The sequence below is a fragment of the Octodon degus genome, unplaced genomic scaffold (genome assembly GCF_000260255.1).
Source record: "Octodon degus isolate 3935 unplaced genomic scaffold, OctDeg1.0 scaffold00009, whole genome shotgun sequence".
NCBI lineage: Eukaryota > Metazoa > Chordata > Mammalia > Rodentia > Octodontidae > Octodon > Octodon degus.
The window spans coordinates 30,697,234-30,721,585 of NW_004524585.1; the positions used below are offsets into that span (position 1 = coordinate 30,697,234).

Sequence of the window (24,352 nt, forward strand, 5' to 3'; positions counted from 1 at the left end):
TAAAAACTTCTAAATCTGTTATCAAGGCAAGTAGTCAACAAAGCATCCCCCCTCTTCCAAGGCACCTTAACCTACCAGGTGGAGGTTTTGATAATGTAATTTGATTAGGAGCAGTCAGTGACTCCGTGTGGCCAGTTTGATGTCACCAGGCCTGCCCTGATTCCCGCAACTCCATCACTGGCCTTCGGAACTCAAGTCACATTTGTTATAAAAGCAGTTCTGAGTTTTGGGATCTCCATGGCAGCATGAGGCACAGCTGGCAAGGACGCTCCATGACAAATGCCTGAGGGAGAGTGCGCCTCTCATCCCCGGGAGCTGACCCTGCCTTCAGAGGAGTAGCAGCAACAGGGTCTCATCAAGTTCGTCACTTAATGGAAAGGCTTTTGAAGGCACGAGGACTGCACATTCCACCAACAGTTTCTCATGTGAAGCTATTCACATACAACTTTGTTGAAAAGGACACTTTCTGGGGTTTATATAAAGTATCCAAGGATTAACGCACTTGCTTTTGCCTAGGAAGTGGTACTAGTTCACTAAGATGGAAAGCACATCCCATATGCAATCTGAAGGAAAATAAAATTGCTGATACACCTATCAAGAGATTAAACTAACAGATTTTTCAATATTCACATTAAAAAATTAAAGTGCACTGCTAATTTGAGAAACACACAAAACTTTTTTTTTTTTTTTTTTTTTTTGTGGTACCAGGGATTGAACCCAGGACCCTGCACTTACAGGCAAGTGCTTATTCCACTGAGCTATCTCCCCAGCTGAAGTTTTTAATAGCAGCCCATAAAAAAAATATGTTTTTTTTTTTTTTTTTTTTTTTTTTTTCTGGCTCAGGCTGCCTTAAGGGCAGGTCTGGTAAGGCATGGGGAGCTTGGGATCGAACTACGATCCCCTGCACCTGACTGGGTTTGCCCCAGCAGGTGCTTAAACAACTCAGCTAACCAGCAAGCCCTTCCAATATATAAGAAAACTGAACAATACCAGAGCTTAATTTACCTTCCCAGGCTGTATACTTTTCTTTCTTTTGGACAACCAGGCCCACCTGGGACAATGGAGGTGCTCAAGAAATGTTGAATTCAGGACTGGTTAATTTCACATTTGACTTACATCAGAGTAATGCTTTTCTCGTCTCCTCTGAGTTTGTGAAAGAAAACAGATATCTGACTTACTTCTGCACAGTGAAATCAGGAACCCAGAAAATTCTAATGATTAAATCCTGATCTCAAAAAGATCTGAAGGAGCTGCCAATAAATAAGTAAGGAAAAGGGGAATCTTAACAGCTCCAAAATCTCCTTCTTGGTTTAATTTTTATTACTTAGAGATTGTAATAAGGGCTGTTAAAAAACATTCTCATAGAACTATGGTATTAAATCTAGCATAATATAAGAAATAGCATAACTCGGCTTTATATTCAGCTGCACCTCTAAGAAGTCTCCAGCTGGGCCCAGAAAGATTCAGGATTTCTTCGTCCTTTACCTCTAAGGTAGATTTAAGGCAATTACTATATTTTCTAAAAAAGTGTATGCAAGAGATACAATTAGAATATTGAAGTTTTCTGTAGACCTAAATGAATCTGGCTATATATGCTTGAATTAGGTCACAAAACCTAATAACTTACGTTTGCCAGATTGGACTTTTAAAGGTGAAATTGCAATGCCCTTTTCCAGGCAGAGACCTGAATGGCATTTGTGTGGTGTACAGCACGCGTCAGCATGACCTGCAGAAGTTGGCAGGTAGAACAGTTATAAAATATTAATGGAACTGTAACCAAAAGAATATTTCTTCGTGAACATCTAATTTAGAAAATTACTTTTTCTTAATGGTACAAAGCCTAACTCATGAAGTAATTACTGAATTACCTTAGGATTACTACCAATTTAAGCAATTACCATGTTATAGTTTGCTTTAATGATGCATTGTAACCCAAAGAGGAAGTATGAACTACTAAAGAGTATTTCTAAGCGCCATATCAAGTGATAGGCTAAGTTAATTCTCTTATGACAAGAATACCTGGTGCTATTTCCATTTGACATGTAAGAAAAAACAAAGCTCAAAGAATTTGTCTTGTGCTTGACTTATTAACTGAGGTAGATAAAGACCTGAAACCGTGCCTGATGTCAGAGTCTTATGTTCTTAAGCTTCTCTTAGTTCACCAAGCAAACAGCTACCCTGGGAATAAAAATACTGCTACTTATCACCTGGGGAAGCATGTGACTTCTTTTGAGCACCTTAACATTTTCTAGTCAGTCTCCCCTACTCGAGGATTTCTCTGAAACTTTAGAAGATTAATAAAAAGATTGGCATGATTTGATATTTGAAGGTTAAATAGAAACTAATACTCTTTAGAGTGAGAGTTAAAAATTACTTTAAAATATAGGAAAACTTGATTTTTAAAATCAAAGCTGCTACACTAGAATGGCAGTTATCAATTTAGGTTATAACCGCCATAATAAGATAGTGAGCACGCGTGTCTCACTTGAGGATCTATTTCCAAGATAAGCTGAAGTATGTGCCTTTAGTGGATTAACTGCTATGAGATCATCACTTGAGTTACATAAAAGCTAAATGGAAGTTTTAATGTTTCTTTTCTAGCTGTACCACTCCTTGCCACTAGTGAAGCAACTCCAATTTCAAAAGCGGCTATTATCGCTGCCTGGTCTTTTACTGTACTATAAGTTGCTATTAGGAAAAAACTACCCACTGAAACATTACAACTCTGTGGATTCATACTGCAAGTTCAGAGTTTAGATGACCTGACCTCTGTTACTTAGATGCCACGTGAAATGTTAATGTTTAATAAAAATTATTATGCAGCAAAATGTTTTCATTTTAACAATATTTGTTATATGAAGTGGTACATTTTGTATATGAACTGCTAAAATAAAACAGACCAAAGGACTACATCATCAGACTTCGTATATTAACTGCATTAAAGCACCAAATTAAATTTTAGAACTGTTTATTTTAGAAATGCACAAAACTAAAAGCATATTTTTAGTCCATCAGCCTATGCAGAGAAGAAAGGGTGTTACAAGTGCACAGACAGACATTTTATGAGTATCTTTGCCATGATTTTAAGACCTAGAATAGAGGATTTTCATACTTTGACTTTAAAAAAACATTTAAATTAACTTTGTACATGTATACTATAAATAAATATCAAGAACAAAAAGATTAATAAAAGTAGTTTATTAATAAAAGACTAATAAAATCAAATAAATGTTTCTTTTAAAAACTTCATCAACTTCTATATCCTGGAAATAGAAGCTTATACTTTAGTTGTGCAGAACTTTTTCAAGAGATTTTTAAAATTTAGCAACTCTGAATGGTCAGATAATAAATAAATCAAATGAGTATCTGTCAGAAAGCTCTGACGTCTATACTACATGACAAAGCCAACGAGAACAAGTTCAGAAACCTGACTCATACTTCGTGGCACCATCATGAAAACTCTGTGACCAGCACATCATTTCCAAAGTCACCACTAAGGCCTCCGTATGTACTCCGGTGCACAATTTCAAATTCTCGGGCAGCTCCTTCAGGATGTCTGGGAGCTCCTGCAGTGTCTTTAGGTTTCTGTCGTAAAGATCCACGAGCCAGTCTGTGTGCGCGCTGGGACTTCTATCATAACCTCTACAAGGCACGAGCTGCTCATTCACGTGAGTCAACTCCTTGAAAGCCACAATGAACTCTGAAGACAAATCAAAAATGGAACAAAAATTCAGCAACATCCTACTAAGTAAAAACGAGCCAAATTCGAGTTGCTGGTGGTAAAAGTGTTTCTCTGCTTGTGCATGAAAATTCTCCACTGTATCTTCTATTCTTGTAATAGCGAACAGCTCCTCCTTGACTTGAGGTGACAACACGTAATCCAAGGGCAATTCCCCCTTTGAGTTTCTCTGCTGTAAAAGCACTGGACCTGTGAAACAGAAAAAGCACCATGTTAAGAGCACAACGTTTTTATTTTGGCAGCTTAGCAGATGTTTTCTCTCTCTTTTTCCCCAAAGCACTCATGGCTGTGTTTATCAAGTTTTTTTACTAATTCATGTTGACATAATTAACAGGCTATTCATAATGACTGCCTAATAAAGGTGCACTTAAAAAAAATTCTAGTCAGTTGTTTAATAAAGTTTACTTAAAAGTACATAAAACTTAAACAAACAATATCAAAAGTGTTCATGAAGTTTTATGACCTATCATCTTAAAATAAAGATTTTAGTATTCCCAGAAGAAATTAGCTTAAAATCCGTAAAACAGTCTTAGGACTATCTTATCATATCACCAGGAGAAAAAGGTTCTGTCCCTTCTCACGGCTGATAAAGGTTAAGTGGAGATTGCAAAGTTTGTACAGAAATACAGCACATTTTGTATTTACCCTTGTTTATGTTTGATTTTAGCATAGGTACCTGATTCCTAAGAAACTGTGACTTCTCCTGGATCAAGCTCAGAGCTCATCTCCTTATCCAGGCCGAACCCTCCTAGGTCCCTATGCAGCTCTGAACAGTTTGCATCCTGGCGGGCAAGGGAGGCGTGCGAGGATCGAGACAGTGGCACAGGGTTTGGTCACTCAGGGAAGCACAGGAGTACTCTGTACCTTTACTAATCAGATCTCAGAATTGACCTTAGTCATGAAAATATTATCGGCGCTACAAAGGTGTTAGTACTTGCAGACTTTGTCAGAAGATCCTGCCTTTACAACATATTGGAGGACTAGAAGACAGCTGCTAAAACTCTTTATGGGGCCTCTGATCATGAATGTATAATGGATATGAAATCATAATTTATGGAAAAAATTCGAAGTCAACATTAGATTCTTTTCCATGAATTTACATTCTTAAAAAAGCTCCAAGTTACCACTTTTAAAAAAAATTTATGGATATCTAAAACGATTTTAGAGATGTACTCCTAATTATTACTCTCAAAACTGAGTTCCTGAGAAAGACTAGACAATACTCACTATAATAAGGTTTAATCACACGACTGGTCCACACCCAGAGAAGGGAAGGCTAGTCTGTGTGAGGCCAGAGAGCCTCGTGACGCCAGGGTGGGTAGGGTTGCTCTCCCAGGGCAAGGCGCTCATCCACTTACTACTCTTCGCTAGCAAAATTCAGGTGCACTGACAGAATTCGAAGCTACTGAAGAGCTGGACTTAATACAAAGGTAAACTTAATATAAATTTTATGTTATTTGGAGCAAAATCAAATACTGGCTCAAATGCCACATACACAATTCAGCGGAAGAAACAGGAGCAGAAAAATAAAACACTTAGGTGGCAGAACATTATATTTATGCTTTTTTTAAGAAGGTAAAAAAACTGAAAAAATATATTGATTATTATGAAATGGTACTAGTAAAGCAGACACACTAAGGCCTTTAGGGGGCAGGAGAAGACTATAAATAACCAAACATCTTACACTATCTTACCTTTCTTAGGTGCACATTCATACAGATAGCACAAACAACATCTAATAAAAATATGCTTTTTGTTTTTATGCAGAACTAGTTTAATAATAGGGTAAAATCATGTTAAATTCTGCAGAAATAATATAAATAAAAGCAAAAGGAAATTTACACAAATCTTGGTATTATACACTAGGCATAGCTTCCTTTTGTTTCTCTTTTTAAAACACAAATCGGCTGGAAGATATTGATGTAAAATAATTTATAGTATCAGGTTTAGATATAAGAATGTCACTGAAAAGGAAGGGGCTTGCTGAAGACAAAGATCAAAACTCAGTAGAAAATGCAGATGAATATTAAGCTTAAGTTCACTTCTTCAAAGAATCCTTGCACAAGCTACTGTCATCTGAATCTTCCCACTTTAACTTACTGAATACAAAATGTGAATGAAGAAAAACAGTCTAGGCTCCCTTGTCCATAGTCTGAAGAAACGGTGCATAAAGTAACATTGAGTAAGCACTTACATACAGGAACTAAAGAATAAACAAAATTTAAATAATCACATTGAATATTTATTCACATAGGAATAAACTATCAGAAATGACTAGTTCAGAAAGACATTACGTATACTAAGTAAAAGGATTAATATTTAAAACACATTCAATTAAAAACATACACTCGAATATGAGTCTACATAGGTGGAATAAAATATACATATGTGCAGACCTACACATATGAAAGGGTTTTTATTACTACTACTAGGAAAGGGTGGTTACATTGCAGGAGACATTTTACCCTCCTTTTTTCATTATTACAAAATAAAAGCATCTCTCCTAACAGATTTTAAGTATAAAATGCTAGCTGGTGCCAGCGGATTCATCCCAAGCCCGGCTAATTTCTGGAGACGCTTAGCATAGGTGCACTCACCCCCGTGCCGCAGCAGCAGCTTGCCAACTTCTACATGTCCGTTGGACAGCGCGTCATGCAAAGGAGTCACCCCGTCCACTTGTGTGAGCAGATCTACCTCTGGACAGCGCTGCAAAATTTCCTGGACACACACTGTGTTGCCATAGTTACAGGCTTCATGCAAAGGCGTCCAGCCAGCATTGTCTAAATTAGAAATCAAGGCAAGTTTTAAAGCAGCAGAAGTAGGACTTTTGGTAGCAAAGTACTGATTCCTTCTCTCATCAGCATGACTTTGTAGGTATTTCATATTAAACAAGAAAAAAGCTTGATACAACATTCAAAGTGCAATCATATTTCTACATTTGGGAAAAAATAAACTAAATAATTACAGTCAATTTTAAAGTGTTAATGCTGGGATATAATCAAAACACAAATAACAAAACATTTCTGTATCATTAGCTATAAATTATTACACACTGGTTTCTTGATTTTTGTTTATGGCAATGGTTTAAATTTCCTAAATAAATTTACTTATATTATGCTTCTTAATGTGACATACAATTATTACAACACAAATACTAAGATGAGAAAAAGATTTAGAGCTTACCTTTAACATTGATGTCTACTCCTGGCAAAGACAGAAGTAAAATCAATTTGTCCACTTTGTTGCTTATGCAAGCCCTATGCAGGGCTGTTTCTCCTGCCACAAAAAATTGATCGATTATTCCAGAAAAGAGAAGATATCAACTAAAGAAAAACATCAAAGAGCATGAACTTGGCAATCTGGACCCAGGCCACAGAATTATTTCCTAAGTTTTTCTCTGGCTGGTTTAAACATCTCTTGCACTGAGAGGGATGGGTGGGGGAAGCAGCCTACCAATACATACGGCGTCTGTTCTACCAGCAATTCAGCACTGAGAGTCTACAGCAAAGGGTTTAACACGATCATTGTCTCACCCTAGTTCAAGGTTTAAAGCTTCAATCCTGCTATAAAATTCCCAAATGATCAGAGAACACCAAAAACACTCGGTTTTGCCGCAATAAAAGTTTAGAGTGCAACTGCCCTCTCTTAAATTTATTCATGAACCTGTGTTAAATATATGGCTCTTTTTTATACAGCATTTATAGCTTAATTCAAATGAATGTTTCTGGCTAGGCACGAGTGCCTCCACACACTCAAGGATAATTCAGAACTTCAAATCCATTAACAGATGGTTTGCTGCTTCTCAATAGGCTGTCTGGCTTGGCTACAGCAGCACAGAGAGGGAGAAATGGAGGAATCTTAATATAAACACCACACACACATGCACACGCACACACACAAACCCCTAGTACCATTTAAAGCTGAACAAGAGTAACAAATAGAATGACAAAGTTTTTGTAGGAAAGATGCAATTAGTACCTGCTGGCTCAGATGATCTATATCTACAAGATCAGTCAAAAATAGGTGATAATTTGATATAAGGGGGAAAAAAATTAAAAGCCTGTAAGTGACTGCTTGGGAAACAAAGTGAAATACCAAATTACGCTTATTCTTGCTATAAAATACTAAGTAGCTCATTTTTACAGTGTTCAGTTTTTATAGATTAGCTCTATAACTTCTACTAAAACATTCCTTTTAGATGCATAGAAAAGCTTTCCACGTTTTTCTCTCTTTCACAATTGACCCCTTTCTCCAAGTTCCTTCTATTGTTCAGCCTAAAGTCATATTCATCTGACTTCCGAAACAATAAAATAAAAGAACACTGATTTGTGAAGTTAGTATTTAAGATCTCATCTAATATATTTATATTTTGATTCACACAGTTATTCTGAGTTTGTGATAAACGATTTATGAACTTATGTGGAAACAATGTAAGAGCTTTAACTCCCTATTTCTATGGGTATCATGCTAATATGTGTATTAAAAACATTATAAACAAGAGGTTCAGCCGTGTATAGACTCTCTAAAGACAGTTTATACTCGTGAGTCAAGAGGTATCTAGGTAGAGTGGTTGCCAGAGTGAATTATTACAGTGCTATTCTTGGTTACCCCACCCTTAGGTACTTAGGTTCCAGTGCAGTTAGAACCAAAAGCCAAACACATTTCACAGTCTGGGCTCTGTGCCTAGAAGAAAAGCGCCCATATGCTTAACACAGCTATGTAACGTAGCCTTCTCCTCGCTCTTTGTTCACAAAATGTCTAGTACCAAAAGAGATGAAGGCTGAATTATACTTTCAAATCAGAAGACACTGATCCTAACAGCACAGGTTGAGGTGGAATAGAAATGTAAGGCGGGCAAGTCTGGAAGGAGCCCATGAGTGGAGCATGCCGGGTGAAGTCTGCAAGGGCAGTGGGAGGAAGCGGAGCATGCTTGATTATACTGGCTATTAAATGATCACTGGCTTTGTACAAATGACAGTTCAAGAAAACAATGCTCTGTCTAGGAAGGTATGTTCTGGACCTAACCCAATATTTAAGTTCAAGCGTTCATCAGGACAAGTGTGTGAAATTCGCAAGCACTCACTACAACCATGCATAGTTCTCAGTGTAATTAAATATCTGGGGTACCTTTTAGATTAGTCTTGTGAATATTCATGTTTTTAAGATTGGGGCAATTCTCCTTGGAGCATGATGATTCTCCTTCTGACTTCTTTTTCAATTTTTTTAATGATGGGGAACATTTAGCAAGGTTCAGCTCTCTGAGAGGAAAGAAAGAAATAACGAAAACTTGTTTTTCAGCAAGGCATGCCAGCATACATTAGTTCTTTTTCTTCTTCTTCTTCTTTTTTTTAAATCTAGCCTTGTTTTAATTTAAACTCTCTCATTCAATTTGTACTGCTTCCTAAATTTTAAAGTATATTTGAACCACACAGGAACAAATTTTTATGCAATAACTTTCATTTTAATAGCTTCATGCCCCAGCTGCCCACTGAGAATCAGGTTATAAATATGTCAAGAAAAAAGGTGACCAAACAACTCATTTTGCAGAGAAAAATAAAGGAGAGACTAAGATTAGAATACAGGCTTTTGCTCCACATCCTTATTTTCATATGTGATCCTATTCTCTCTCAAAAATATTTCAGGCTCTCTGAGTTTTCTACAGCATGCATTTAGAGGAGATTCCTCATCTGGCGGAAGCTGGAATGAAGATTTAGACTATCTTGCTTGACCACACATTCTGTAATCTCACCTTTATTGTAGAAAAGTACTAACTCAAATCACGAAGCAAAACCTGTATGACTTGAGTCTGATGAATAATTTTTGGGGAGATGTGGTTAATAACATATGTTCCTTGAACTACAAAAAGAAAAACTGTTGATCATGCATACTGACAGGTCTAAAGCCCACTTTTCATCCAGTCAATACAATCGAGACAGTACCACAGAGAACCTGAAATTCACGACTGGGGTCCGCAGCACAGCAGTGCTGCAAACACTGTAGGCTGGTCGCGAGCTTCACTTACGGCAGCCTGGGCAGCCCTTCCCCTTGCTTCTGCTTCGCGCCATTCAGCATCAGTAAGGCTCTCTGAGATTCAGGGCAAGGTCGCTGTCCGGCTTTCTTCGGTAAATGTGCCTTCCCAGTCCTGTGCGCACTAGCTTTCCCCAAAGCCCGCAAGTAGCCATTTACCTGTTGCAAAAATAGTGTTACATTGCTTCTTAACAACAAAGAGACCAGTAAAAAAATAATCTCTTCATTCATTTCACCATTAAGTTTCATTGAATTTTTTAAAAAAATTTCTCCACTGAGGTTGCCATCTCATTGTTTGAACCTGATAAAATACAGAGCTGCTAGTTCCTTGTCATTAAGAGTATCATGTAGACAAGAAAAATACCTTCTCAAAAGTAATTACTTTTTGAAGGAGACAGGAAAGCTGTTTTTGTTTTGTTGCTTTGTTTTTCAGTACTGGGGACTGAATCCAAGGCCTGTGCACTCAGCTACGGCTTCAGCTCTTTTCATTTCTTATTTTTGCCTAAGTCACACTGGCTTATCTCTAACTTGGGATGCTCCTGCCTCAGCTTTCCAGAGTGCTGGGTATCTTAACATTTTTTAATTTAATTTAATTTAATTTTATTTTTATTTATTTATTTTTTTAACATTTTTTAATTTTAAATAACTGGTATTTGTCATTTCCATTTTCATAATGATCTTAACAGAAAATAAATCCAGGATAAATAGAATAAAGAATGAACATGTTCTTGTACTACTACACATACAATTTGCTCCATCAAACTGGTGAACAAATTCCTTTCTTTCCTGTCTCCCTCCCTTTTGTCCTTTTGCCACACTGGGGATATAATTCAGGGCTTTCACTCTGAGCTATGCTGCAGCCCTTCTTATATCTATAATTTTGAGACAGGGCCTTGCAAATTCACCAAGTTCCCTGGCTGGGCCTGAGCCTGCCTCAGCCTCTCAGGGTGCTGACAATGGCAAGTGAGTAATAACACACCCAGTCTCAATCGCTGTCTGAGCGCGCCCCAAAGATGGGGCCGGCACCGCAGGCCTGGGGATCAAACCCCTGGTCCCTGGGCCTGCTTACAGGTGCTTTAATCCACTGAGCTATTTGGCCGGCTCTTGGAGATACTAGATCTTAATGCTACCTAAAGATGGCCAGGACAAAACTGGAAAACGATGGATGAAATGGAACTTAGAGGGCGTTAATCCAGGACACAGCACTCATACATTCAGCTGTTTAGCCACCTTAAATACCACACAGAATTGCTTTGGATCTAGTCCAAAATAATAATCTTACATTTTGTGTAAGTGCTTAGAAAATAAAGACTCTTTTATGTCATTTGGGTTACCAACAGTTAATTATGCTAAAAAAAAAACCAGCTAAAATTTCTATTCACTAATCTATTTTTGAGATAGAAAAATATCAGGTCTTCCACAAGTTGGTTTTATGACTTATGCCCTATCCATTTATTAGAAAAAACAATATTTTAAAATTGAATTCATGAACTCACACCTCAGAAACAGAGAGTTAGGAGACAGCAATGCTTACCATTTTCTGAAGAGATAGTAGCTCGGAAGAATTCTCGAAGAAATACTTTTTAAAGACTGCTTCTGCAACAAACATCTGAAGCCAGGAGGAGGAAAAGGAACAAATGAAAACTTCTAGTTCTTGTGAAGAAAAGTCTGCAGAAAAACAAGAGAAATAAATACAGTTACTACTACATCCTATACAGTTTTGTTTTTTTTCCTATAGACTATTTTCTGACTGGATTTCATCCCATTAAGCGATAGTTCTTACAGAGTGAGATTTACCCGTAAAATTTTAAACCATAAGATATACATGATTTTCTTATTCCTTTCCTTCTGAGAGCAAATTTTTTATGGGGCAGGTTCTCACATTTGAAAAGTAATCATTACTTTTTATTACTTCAAATGAAGATCTTAAAATTACATATATACAGAGTAGATAGACAATATTATGAGAATATAAAAATACATGGGATTTTATCACTGTATTTTACAACTGACATTAAGGGTCTGTTCTTGTGACAGGCTTACTCTTGGAAAATCAGTACTTAGTTCTTAAGTTTTTAAACACATGTTCTAAATACAAATGTACTGAATTTCCAATATGTGTTTAGCTGATAGGAAGAGAGGGCTGAGACAGCTTCCACTGATGAGAGCCATGAGACCTGTCACTGAAAAGGAAGAAGAGAGCTGCAAGGGAAGAAGGTAAACAAAAACAGGAGACTGACTGTACGTGACTCCATTACAGGGTGTATTCACTAACGGTGACACAACCAAGGTACTCAAGTCTCTTCTGCCCCCAAATGCCAAGTGCTCTAGTAGGATGCAAATATTCATATGCAAAGAATTGAAAGTGATAAAGTACTAGAGTGACTGTCTCTCAGGTAATCTCTTTAACATCATGAATTCTCTCTCTATAAGCAACAGAGTGGATAACATAATGGAACTGTCATTAAAGAAGGAGACCAAACAATAGGATATGGAAAGAACTAAAAATAGTATATTAGAAAAGTGTGATATTATTTGATAAGGCAGACTATAAACCTTAAGAGTAAATAAGTCAGAATTAGCAAAATACACAGGTCAAACAGCAGATGAAAAGATGGCGGAGACATTTGACTGCCCTGCTCAGACACTTGCACAGAAAGCTGTCGCTCCGATAGACCTTGATCTATGTGAGTTCTCAAGGGAGAGAGGAGGATTTTGCTCCCTGGGAATATGTGGGTGTCACACTAGGGAAGGGAATACTGTTAGGATGAGCAGACACCCTACAGGGCACAGCACTGCTCCCCACAAAAACCAGGTAGCCAGCCAACACCTAATCAGTATCTAGATTGAGAAAGTGCCTCACCTAAACACACGTGCAGGTGGTGCGGTGTCAAAATGCCATGTGTGAGTCTTTAATAAACCTTTGGGCAAATGGCTCCAGGCAGGAGCAGGAGTTAACCAGATTCGCCTAGACCCAAAGAGACATGGCTGCTGACTTCACAGTCCCTTTCCAAAGAGCCCCAACAGAGACACAGTTTTTTGTTTTTTGTTTTTTTCAGAACCGGGGATAGAACTCAGGCCCTTGTGCTTTCCAGGCAAGCACTGAGACACAGTTTTAAAGAGTTGGAAATGAGAAAAGAGTTGTTTACAACCTTTCTTCTACTACTACTAAAGCTAAGCCGATCATCACAGCTTATTATATTGAATAGGCAAAAGCACAGCAGAGATGCTGTGCGCTGTACAGTGTGCGGGAGGTTATCCCACACTGGAACTTCTTGATGGAATTACTCACCTAAGGAGAGGCTTGGAAATACAACCCCCAAATGGATCTACACATTACCAGGTAGTGATAAATGACAGATGGACACAAGAACATGAACAACTTAGCCCTACTGTAGGCTTTCAAGAGCAGGGTCACTTTGCTGGCCTTCACAGAAGCATGTCACTAACCTCCACAGAAAAACATTCAGTATTTTACAGATGAATGAGTGACAGATAACAGTAAGTCATTACAGAACACGATGCCAGGACAATTTTTTTAGAAAGTCAATCAGATCATGCCTGCTTAAGCACCATCTAATTCCTCCACATCACTTGAGAGCTCCCCCACACACTGCCTTCTCCTGTTTTGGATCTTACACTGGCCATTCCTCCCATGATGGCACCGCCAGCCTTCAGTCAGGAGCCTCCCCAGATCAGCTCCTGCCTGCCTTCCTCCCTCAGAACCCTGGTACATGTTATCTTGTGACTGAGCACTGTCCCTGACTCTGCCAAACTTCTGCTTACCCTGCAACCCATGACCGCTCACCATAAAGTAAGTTTCCCCTCTCAGTACCTTGTTTTCTTGTTCAGGGCCCTGTGTTTCAATGATGCATAATGATATATTAACTTAATTACAGTCTGCTTCTCCCACTGAAAGCTCTAAAGGAGCAAGCGCCATGTTTCATGTTCTAACTTCGCTACATCTATGAAGTGACTGGTAAAATGCCAGTATCAATTTGTTGAATGCATGGTAACAATAGAAACATTTTTACTGAAATAATTAGTGAAAATATAAACTTATGTAAGAAGACTGATGCAGGGAAAGAAATTAAAATAGATGAAAAAGCAAATTGAATAAAAATGTTGAAAGTAATAGGGAAAGAATGATATCTTAGGTTAAAGGAGTTTTATTAAAGTCTCCAAGCTATAAAAAAATAATAAATTTTAACGATGTGTATTCTTTCCTACTGAAACAGCAGAAGAAATTAGTTGCCAAGGATTAGCAAACTACAGCTTGCTGCCTGTATGAACAAAGTTTTATTGGCTTCCAGCCGTGCTCATTTGTTTCTGCTCTCTTACCCCAAATGCAGAGGAGACCACAAGACCTTCAGAGCCACAGCACTATGTGCCTGGTACTTTACATTTAAAAAGTTTGCTAACCAATAGTTTAAGCCAACACTCTGGATTTTGATTAGGCATTAAAAATAGATTTCAGACAGTATGGCGTTAAAGAAGCTCTTACTGTCCAAAGTGTTTAGAAATAAAAGAGTATGGCATCTATATGGAACTGGTGGCTGTAAGATCTGATGGAAGTAAGAAAGGATTTTAGCCAGGTATGGAGGTGCAGTCCATAATGAGAGCGTTCTGGGAGACAGAGTCAAAAAGAATCACAAGTAGAAGTCCAACCTGAGCAACTGAGCAATTAACTGAGATACTGTCTCAAAATAAAAAAAAAATAAAAGGGGTTGGGGATATACCTCAGTGGTACCACATCCCTGCAGTTGATCCCCCTAATACTGTGCCCCTCTGAAAACAAACAAACAAGCAGAGACAAAGGGCTTCAGTTGTCTTGTGGAACACCCATGCCCTACTTTTCACAAAAAATGAGACTTAAATAAGAGAGATGGGTCAATATCTTCAACTGGAAGTACTAAGAACAAAATAGCTACACCATAACCTTTCCTCATGAATTAGAACAGGCAACAGACAATGAGTTAAAGCATAATGCAAAGAAATGTTAAAAAGAGAAAAGAAAACCACGTGTAGGAATATCCAGAGAGAAAAAAGCAAGCGTCACTAACAATGATCTTCAAATTTTCCACAGGAATATAAACACAATGGACAGTATTAGAATACCTAGTTCAACTGCAGAGTAAGCATGGTATTCAACCAGAATAAACAAATGGTTTAATTTTATTGTGCTTATCAGCTATACAAAAAGTACTGCTTTAAGGTTGAAGTGGCCCCTTGACTTCTGTCTCCTGACCAGATTAAACCAAGTTTTACTGACAGCTAAAAACTAGTAAAATATTAATTTGAACAAGTTTTAGAAACAGATGTTAGAAACTTTTAGACAGCCTGTTGATGCCTAAGAAGAAACCACCCATACATGTATGTTTGAGAAGACTAAGGAAAGGCTTAAAACTAATTGTTCAAACAACCTGATCTCCAGTTTTAAATACTAATGATCAGCTACAGATACCTGACACCAAAGTAATCATTCTGTTAAAAGGATTGTAACAGCAACATTAAAGTTAGGTTTTAGCTCAAAACAGTTACAGACTCAAAACCTATGGGACTTACAGTTTTTATGTGAAGCTGTATATAATGACAGATGCCTATAATCCCAGAGGTCTGTCAGCCTCAGACAGGAAGATCACAGACCAAACCCAGCATGGGCATCTTACTGATATTCTCTCTCAAAATGATAATAACAATAATAATAATAATAATAGGCTGGGGATGTAACAGTGTAAAAGGCACTGGATTTAACCCAGTGGCACTAAAAGCAAAATAAAACTCGACATGTGAAAACTAAGAACAATACTAGATTCCTGGGTGTCAATGTGCTGCTTTCGAGAAAAGAGAACTTTGGAATACAGAAGAGAGAGCACTCAAGCGAGGAACTGTACACAGAACTCCTTCACAGGCTCATTATTTCATGCACTTGGCTAATCTAGAACATACATTATGTTTCTTTAAAGGGAATTACTGTGCACTGGAAACAAGTGATCACCTCATCCTGTCTTGGGTCCCCAAACTCAATGTGGTTTTACTACAGAATGGAAACAAGTTCTGCTAGCCAAATATGTGCTTCTTACCATAGCAAACAATGCCAGAATCTGGAGTTTGTGAAGAGGATAAGAAAAAAAGAAAGAAAAAAAAGCACTCAACTATTTGGTAGGAATGGTGCAAGAGAAATGATACAGGTTCTAAAGGAAGATTGAATTTGAGCTACAAAACGTTAAAAAGTCACTCAACAAAAGACAGCCAGTCCACAAAAGCAACTGCCATCACATCCTCAGCTCAATGAACAAGAAAAAAAGAAAGGAGATAAAATGCTTTAGATAAAAATCTCCCAACTTTGGTACTATAAAAAGAGACCTTTCTTTGCAGAGGGCACCATCAAATAAATCCCAAACCCAGTTATAACCTGGATTCCTATTCTGAAATCTTTCTTCAAAGTATCTGTGTGATTGACAGCAGATTGAAGAATTTTTCTTTATCCAAGATGCACTGAAACATATGTGCAGCAAGACTGAATACCTATTTGGTAGTCTAAAATACTGACAGCATATATAGAAAAATCATCTTCTACACAGAGAGCCACAAAAAGCTCAGTGGTTTAAACATGTTCCTTTTAAGAATCTGGGGTTTTACACACACACACACACACACACACACACACACACACACACACACGAGAGAGAGAGAGAGAGAGAGAGAGAGAGAGAGAGAGAGAGAGAGAGAGAGAGAGCGCTCAATCTTACAAAACAGGAAATGTACTTGGGCTTTACGGAAGCCTCTCTCAGTCAGGAGCTGCTTCAAAAACAACCCTCCCATGTATGTAAGAAAACTTTATATAATTAAAGTTGATAATTGGAAGAGGAGGAAAAGCGAGACACTTATGCATATAAATTGTTTACTTTGTCCTTGCACATTTATTAGAGCACCAGAATTTAGAAAACAAAAAAGCAGCTTTTTTTTTTTTTTCTTTAAATTTAGGGCAGGGTCTAAGGGTCTACAGGATCTCACTACGTAGATCGGACTAGTAATGATTCTCCTGTTTTCAGCCTCCCAAGTGCTGGGATTACAGGTGCATGCCACCATGCCCACTCTCAATCTCCCTCTTAGTGCACCCTGGGGATAGGGCCGGCATGGCAGGCTGGGGATCGAATCCTGGCCACTGCATCTGCCTAAGCAAGCGCATTAGTCCACTGAGCTATGAGGCTAGCCCCTGTGAGAAGGACTCTTTTTTTTTTGGCTGACTCAGGCTGCCTTAAGGGCGGGTCTGTTGGGGCATGTGGTCCTGGGAATCAAACTGCAGTCTCTTGCCCCTCATTGATTTTGTCCAAGCAGGGGCTTTAGACAACTGAGGTAACCTTCCAACCCCCAGCAGCTTTTTTATATTAAAAAATTACACAGCAATACGCACAGAAGAGAATGTCAGAACTAGTGATATAAACCAAATAAATCTGAAAGGCTTTCTAACAAATATTCTGATTCAGTGGATTTATTTAATACTATTAGGTGTTCAAAAGTGAAAAGACCTAGCAATGATTCATACAGCACAGATAAGATCAGAGAGCAGCAATGCTTTCCACTCAACTTGAATGATACAAAGACTTACAGGTGCTGGAAGCACGACTTTAACATGACAATGAAAACTATACTTAAAATAGTGAATCTATGTCTCATAAAGAGTGAATCTATGGGAATAAACAGATTTAAAATCTGTCTAATGTATACAGATACATTCATTATAATTTTTAGTTAAAATATTGATATTATATGCAACTATATAATAATTTATTTCCAAGTAGTATTTTCCACACTACTATTGACTTTTATAAAACCATCAAAATAACATTTTTGGATAATAAATAATATATAAGGAAGGTAGCCTTCTGTAATAAGCTCAGAATAATAATACAAAATACATATATATAAAGAATGAACTCAATTACATGAAAATGTTTAATATTCTCTAGTGGCAAAACATTAAAAGTTAATAGTGGTGGGCACATTATTAATAAATTTTATTTTCCACTTTATATTATTCATGTCTGTATATGTTTGTGCATATGTATCTATAATTACCTTAAGGAAAGCTTCTTATGAACATATGTTATAGATTAGAGACTGTTTCAAGGAAACTCAAAACTAATTTCTACAATGGATTTAAGAAAAACATGACGGACACACTTACCATCACAGGAGAGGGCAATGTAACTCCCTAAGTCGTCAGACAGGTGTCGCATCACGTTTCTACCTATCTTAAGACCAAGGAAGATCCAATAATCGATTGCTGCTCCGAGAATTCCAGTCAGTAAGTAAGCTAGCTCATGTTTGAAGACCTAACATGAAGATGGAAAAATATTACTAAACTACATTAGAATATAGAATTTCTGTGTGTATTTTTAATTCTGTGTTGAGACACCAAACTTGGCTATTTAAAAATACAGGGTATACTAATCTTAAGGGATACTCTTAAGAATCCTAGCAAATTAACTCCCTCCCTAATTCTCTTTGGTCTATCCATCCTTCTCTTCTCTTCTCTTCTCTTCTCTTCTCTTCTCTTCTCTTCTCTCTTCTCTCTATATATATAAGTATGTGTGTGTATATATATATATATATACTTATATTCTACATATACATATGTATAGATGTATATATCTGTGTATATATGTGTATACACACATATATAATATATATGTTAGATACATTTATTTTGGGTATTCCTTACGTGCAAAAATTGGCACCAGAAGTTTCAGATTTCAGACTTTGGAATTAGATAAACCCATGCATGTGTATGTACTGATACATATACTACATAAAGTAGGTACACTGGGGATAGCGCCCAAAGTCAAACACAAAATTTATGTTCTGCTTCATATTTACCTTATACACATAGCCTGCAGGTAATCTTACACAACATTTTAGTGCTCTTATAAGTTGACTTTGACCCGTCATGTGATCAGCTATGCAATTTCCTACTGTGGCATCATGCTAATAAACATTTTGGACCTCACAGTATTTTAGATTAGGGATACACAACTAGTATAATGATGAAGTAGTTAATAAAACATCTAGGAACATATACGAAGTTTACAACAAACTGCCAATAGTTTGGTGTACAGATACAAAAATGGTCCTTCATTTGTATCCCCTTTTTTTTGTTTAGTTTTGTCAGAGATGGGTATTACATTGCCATTTAAATATCGTAGGTGCGTGAATTCAGCAAAATAATCCAACATAGTCCAGTAGTCTATAATAGTAGTGGGTTATCTGTAGGACTGGCAATGTCAGAAGTTGTTGACTTGAGCTTTTTACAGCTCAGAATATTAATAGGCTTTACTTTTTATACCTTGTTTTTATACTTTTCTACTGGATGGTTAAAACCAAGATAAAGCAAGACCTATATAACAAGAAATGTAACTTTTGTATCTGACAAGGTCAGTCAAATCCCCTCAAGATTGACCCTGAAACCGTGTACCACAGGTTGTAGGTCCTTTGTCAGTGTCAGCCATGTGGATGAGTCATAGCCATTGCTTGATCAATTTGCTCTCTGTGAAAGCCTGAGAGAATGTTTCCTCTCCATGTGACTCTCCTTAGGCACACTCTACATCAGCAATCACTTTCCTTTGTGGCCCCATAATCTCCTTTATCAGAAAATTTGGGACATCACTGAGTTACAGGATGTCATTTTGCTGAATTCGCGCACCTACGATATTTAAATGGCAATGAAATACCCATCTCTGACAAAAATAAACAAAAAAAGCGGATACAAATGAAGGCCCCTTTTGTATCTGTATATACAAAATAGTTAGGATAGATATATAGCTACTTTCTCTTAACTTAATGAATAGAAAGATTTGTACTAATAGTGCCTGGACAGGATATCATGTCTGCATCTTGTATTATGAATAACCACTATGAAGACAATATGCAATGTATTAATTATTGAAACTGTCCTATTAATCAGTTTTGAAACTGTCTCACTGCTATTTGTTTTTCAATAAAATTAATTAAAAAATAAAGCAGAAAAATAGTTTGATCTAATGCTGTCAAGTGGTTTAGTCAGGTGATAGCACCATTAAAATGAGGAAACACCTGGCTTTTGCGGCATTCTCGTAACAGGATTACAGAAGACCATGAAAGCAGACAATTGCCTCTTTTACCATTTAACAAGTACCAAATTTCCCTTTACATTTACCTAAAAGACATTTTCCAAAAAAGACTTGAAAAACATAATAAAAACACTGGCAAATTTAAATAAAGACAAAGAATGATTCAATTATAATTATTAAATTATGTTTTACACACTCTATGTAACTGGGAGATGTACAGAGATTGGTTTGTACGTGGGGGTTGGTGTATGGTAAGCCCTATGGCAATTTATTTTCTATTTCATATTACTTCTATGGAATAACAGGCCTCTACTTGATATATTTATATGATCATGCCATCTCCCCATAATCCCCCAGGCCTTCCTAACCCCTCCCCAATTCTCTTCTTCTCTGGCAGTACAGATCAGTTTTTAAAGTATGAATACTATTGTATAATATCTCTTTCATAATAAGCATTAAATTTCTATAAAACATAGCAAGGTACAAAGGCCTTCTAGTGTGTTTTATCCCATGTTTAAAAATATCCTTCTCAATCACAAAATTCAGTGTAAACTATGACATGTAAAAAAATTACGCACATTTAATTTTAAACCAACATTTTTTTCAAAATGAAATTATAGCTAATTGAAATTCCTGTTCTTAATACATGTTGTCTAGGTGGGCTGCACACATTTTAAAAAAACACTCAACAGTGGGACAGAGGGTAATGGAAAAGGTTTTAATGGTATCCATATAGATTACAGCTGTTGTGCTCTCCCATAACACCACAGCATGCCTAACATGGGATTAGCTGCATAGAAATTCCCAGCATTCAGAACACTCAGTGTGTAGGGGATTTGTTTCCCCTGCTCTTAGCAAACCAGTTTCTTATAGGTCTGTACAGTTTATTATGACATCATTTCTTCAGGGATAATTGCACAAATGATTTCAATGGGAAGGTCTCTATTTCTGGTTTGTTGTGCCAACACGGCCAAACAGTGCTGTAGCGAGTATGTCAGGCTTGCCAAGTGGTTTTTCCTGAAGGTAACCTCTGCAAGGATCACAGCAAGGGTGCAGGTCCTCTGGCGCCCTATCACACCATGAGGCAGTGGACTACATTTTAGCAGGTCCTGATATAATCTCGGGGAGAGATTCTTAAGCTGAACTGGGGCTGAGGGGACTTTAAACTTCATGGTTATCATGCAAAGAAGCACAAAGCTTCTTCCTTTTCTGATCTGGGGCCACAGCACAGAGGCTGAAGCTGCCAGGTCGGAATCTGTGAATGGGAGACAGCACCACTGCCTTCTACTTGCCGAGAGCATTCCCAGAGGACTGAGGTTCCAGGTACACATCACAGTGCATGGCATGGCTTCTTTACCATCCTGATGAAGATTCTGCCACAGACATTCTCATTTGTGTGCCATTAGCGAACACACATGCATTGTTCAATATTAAGAATTATAATAATTTTCTAACAGTAAATTCCTATGAAAAAGACTCTCACATTGGGCTCTTGGATCCTTGTATGCAATACACTTCACTACAAGACTCACTGTGGGCGCTAGGCCAAGACACTAGCCCTCGCTGGACTGCACGCACTGTACACACTGTGTAGAAGGTGCTATGTCTGGTGTGATGGATACCTATGCTTCAGAGGAGGGTTATAAGAAGAGCACAAATAAATCAGCAAAGAAAAATGACTTTCTCGGAATACTGCAATGTTTGCTAAAGCTGAAAGAACATAATACTTTCAGAATTAACAAAGCAATAAAGATAGAAAGGATTTGCACATGTGACATCTATTTCCCTGAGACTCTTTTCCAATGTGTTAAACTCTTACTGCCAGATATTCTCTAAACTCACTTCGCCATAATCTGTCAGTAAAAGTAATCTCCAGTTCATAAACTTGGAGCTTTTCCCCAAACTGAGAACTCTGCAATACAGAACAAAGTAGCATCTTGTCCCTGTGACTCCCAGGTTAGGGGTTTCCATAAAACACCCACTGCAGCACGTGACAAACTACCGTGTTGGAAAGACGCACACAAACACGCACTGTGTCTCTTCCAGTTTTAAACACTGGCATTCGAAACATGAGAAAGTGTGCTACTGCAGACACTTGGCCTCTAGTCAAGCCTGTGCTCTAACAAGCTGTGACACCTTGAATAAGTTACTTAAACTCTTTAGCCTCAATTTTTTTATCTTTACATATAAACTGGCTTCCATTTCTACCTATAATTGTAGGGTTATGCTTCAGTAGCACCTAAGAACATCTCAAAGGAACATGGGACTAACACCAAAGCTCACTGAAATTTGCAGCTCCTCCACAACCTTGACACAGCCCACCTCTGCTCTTTGCCAAGGAGAGCCCAAAGCTTTCTCAGATTAATGACAATAAAATTCACTGCCATTGTGTCACTCTGTACTACTTGCTGATTGACATTATGACAAAACAATATTAGCATAAACTGAGGACTTCTGTTTAGCTAATGACTTAAATTGAATGCTTCAACTCAGCAAATCAAGAAACAAATGCTTTACAGTACGGAAAATGATGTCTGTGAACATGCATGGAATTCTTGAAACTGGAAACTGCCAAAAAAGATTTAATTAAGTACGAGAATGAATTCTAACAGAAAGGTAATACAAGAAAAGCAATCTATGTGAATTTAAGCAATTCAAATGTTAAATAAAATATTAATTTGCAAAATTTAAAACCAGTTTTCATATTATAACTGATGTTATAATTTATTGCAGATTGCTTCTCAAATATGTTGCTCTTATTTATAAATTTGAACAAAAACCTTCAAGTTAAATATGTATAAATCTGTTACTATTTACATTAGTGTTTCTGTGGTTGTCCTTTGATGATTCAGTAAAATTGTGAAAATGTCAGATTTTATCATGTTTTCAGCTATCAAGGAGCAATTTCATTTATGAAATCTTATTGATGAAAAAAGAATTGCCCTATAATAAAGCAACATTTTTTTACCCTAAATGATTCTGTTGTATAAAAAGTAAGTAAGCAGATGATAATTTATAAAGCTTTAGCTGAAGAGTACTACACTCAAGCGGCAATGAGAAAGAATTCTAATTCAGATGAATGTCTTCTATTTCTACACATTTGCACCATCATACTTCTTTTAAAATCAGATATATGGAAAAGAAGGTACCCATTCACCTGGGTGCAGTCCCTTGCAGGAGTCTAACTATAACTTGATGCAATATCTGACACTTCTTAACCTCAATTGTTTAAAACCCAACAATGATGTATGATTTTGTTAATAAAAGGCTGGTGACTTCTAATTTTTAGAAAACCAAAACATTACATAAAATATTTTTAAAAACCTTATGAAAAGGAGACAACAAGTTATGAGAAATTATTAGGCAATAACCTAAGAATGTATAGGCTAAGGCAAGACAGACAAAGCTAGAGGACATCACACCGTGGAGTTTTCCAATTCAATCGAGACAGCTGAGATTATTTCAAATATATGTGAATTAAAAGTAAATCAAATTGTGTGCTATACATTGCATAGTCAGTATGTCTGAGGGGTCCTGAACAGTGTAAAGGGAAGCAAAAAGACAGTGTGGGTTTTGCTTTTGATACATTTTGCCTCATAGGTGAGGCCTTTCAGGCTCTTGGCTTATTGGGAATTAGGCTTAGGCCAGTGATGGCAAATCTTTTATAACTTTCAATGGTACTGATGTGGCACATGTGCTATGGATGTGCTTAAGCTAGGACTTTAAAAACAAAATAAAAAAGCTTTTTTTCCCCTAGCTCCACAAAACACAATTATGTATCTCAGCTATAAGTATTTCCACATATATTTTTTCCTATGTAATTTATAGCACACAAATGTTAGGGATGGCCAAATAGTTCAACAGATTCAAGTGCCTGCAAGCAGGCACAGGGGCCAGACGTTTGATGCCGGGGCCTGCCATGCTGGCCCCGCCCCCAGGGCGCACTCAGACAGCAATTGAGACTGGCCGTGGTGGTGCACACCTGTAATCCCCATTAGTGGGAGGCTGTAAACAGGTGAATCACTACAAGTCCAATCTAGGAGTGAGACCCTGAACACCCTGTAGACCCTTCTCTAAAATACAAATAAATAAATAAATACATACATACATAAAAAACATATGATAACTAGGTTGGGAGATAAAATAAAAGATGTAAAACAAAATACAAAGCACAAGAGAAGAAAATACGAGGAACATCAACAGAGAGACCTACCAAAACTTCAGATACTGAAATAATCGGATATGGATTATAAAATAATTGTTACTGACACTTTCAAAAACAAAGACAACCTCTGTATTAGAAAGTAAAAAATTATAGCAGAAAGTAAAAAAGTCTACAACTGTAAAAAATATAAAAGTTAAGAATGAAGTTATCATGTTTTAACAATATATATGGGCTGGGGAGATGGCTCAGTAGAATAAGTGCTTCCCTGGCAAGTGCAAGGGCCTAAGTTCAATCCCTGGTTCCGCTAAA

The 24,352-nt window shown here is 37.3% G+C and overlaps 1 protein-coding gene across 4 annotated transcripts in view; it reads right to left on the bottom strand.

The window, feature by feature from the left end:
* Positions 1-3,183: 3,183 nt before the first annotated feature.
* Positions 3,184-24,352, bottom strand: part of Slf1 (SMC5-SMC6 complex localization factor 1) — a 75,788-nt gene continuing 54,619 nt past the window's right edge. For all 4 annotated transcript variants that reach the window (XM_023708510.1, XM_004625482.2, XM_023708509.1 and 1 more), the window contains 7 exons: positions 17,958-18,105; positions 11,301-11,434; positions 9,762-9,925; positions 8,867-8,997; positions 6,923-7,015; positions 6,337-6,519; positions 3,184-3,928 (listed from right to left, as the gene is read on the bottom strand). In XM_023708510.1, coding sequence (XP_023564278.1) covers positions 3,420-3,928; positions 6,337-6,519; positions 6,923-7,015; positions 8,867-8,997; positions 9,762-9,925; positions 11,301-11,434; positions 17,958-18,105 — 1,362 coding nt within the window. In that variant the 3' untranslated portion in view covers positions 3,184-3,419. The remainder of the gene's footprint in view (positions 3,929-6,336; positions 6,520-6,922; positions 7,016-8,866; positions 8,998-9,761; positions 9,926-11,300; positions 11,435-17,957; positions 18,106-24,352) is intronic.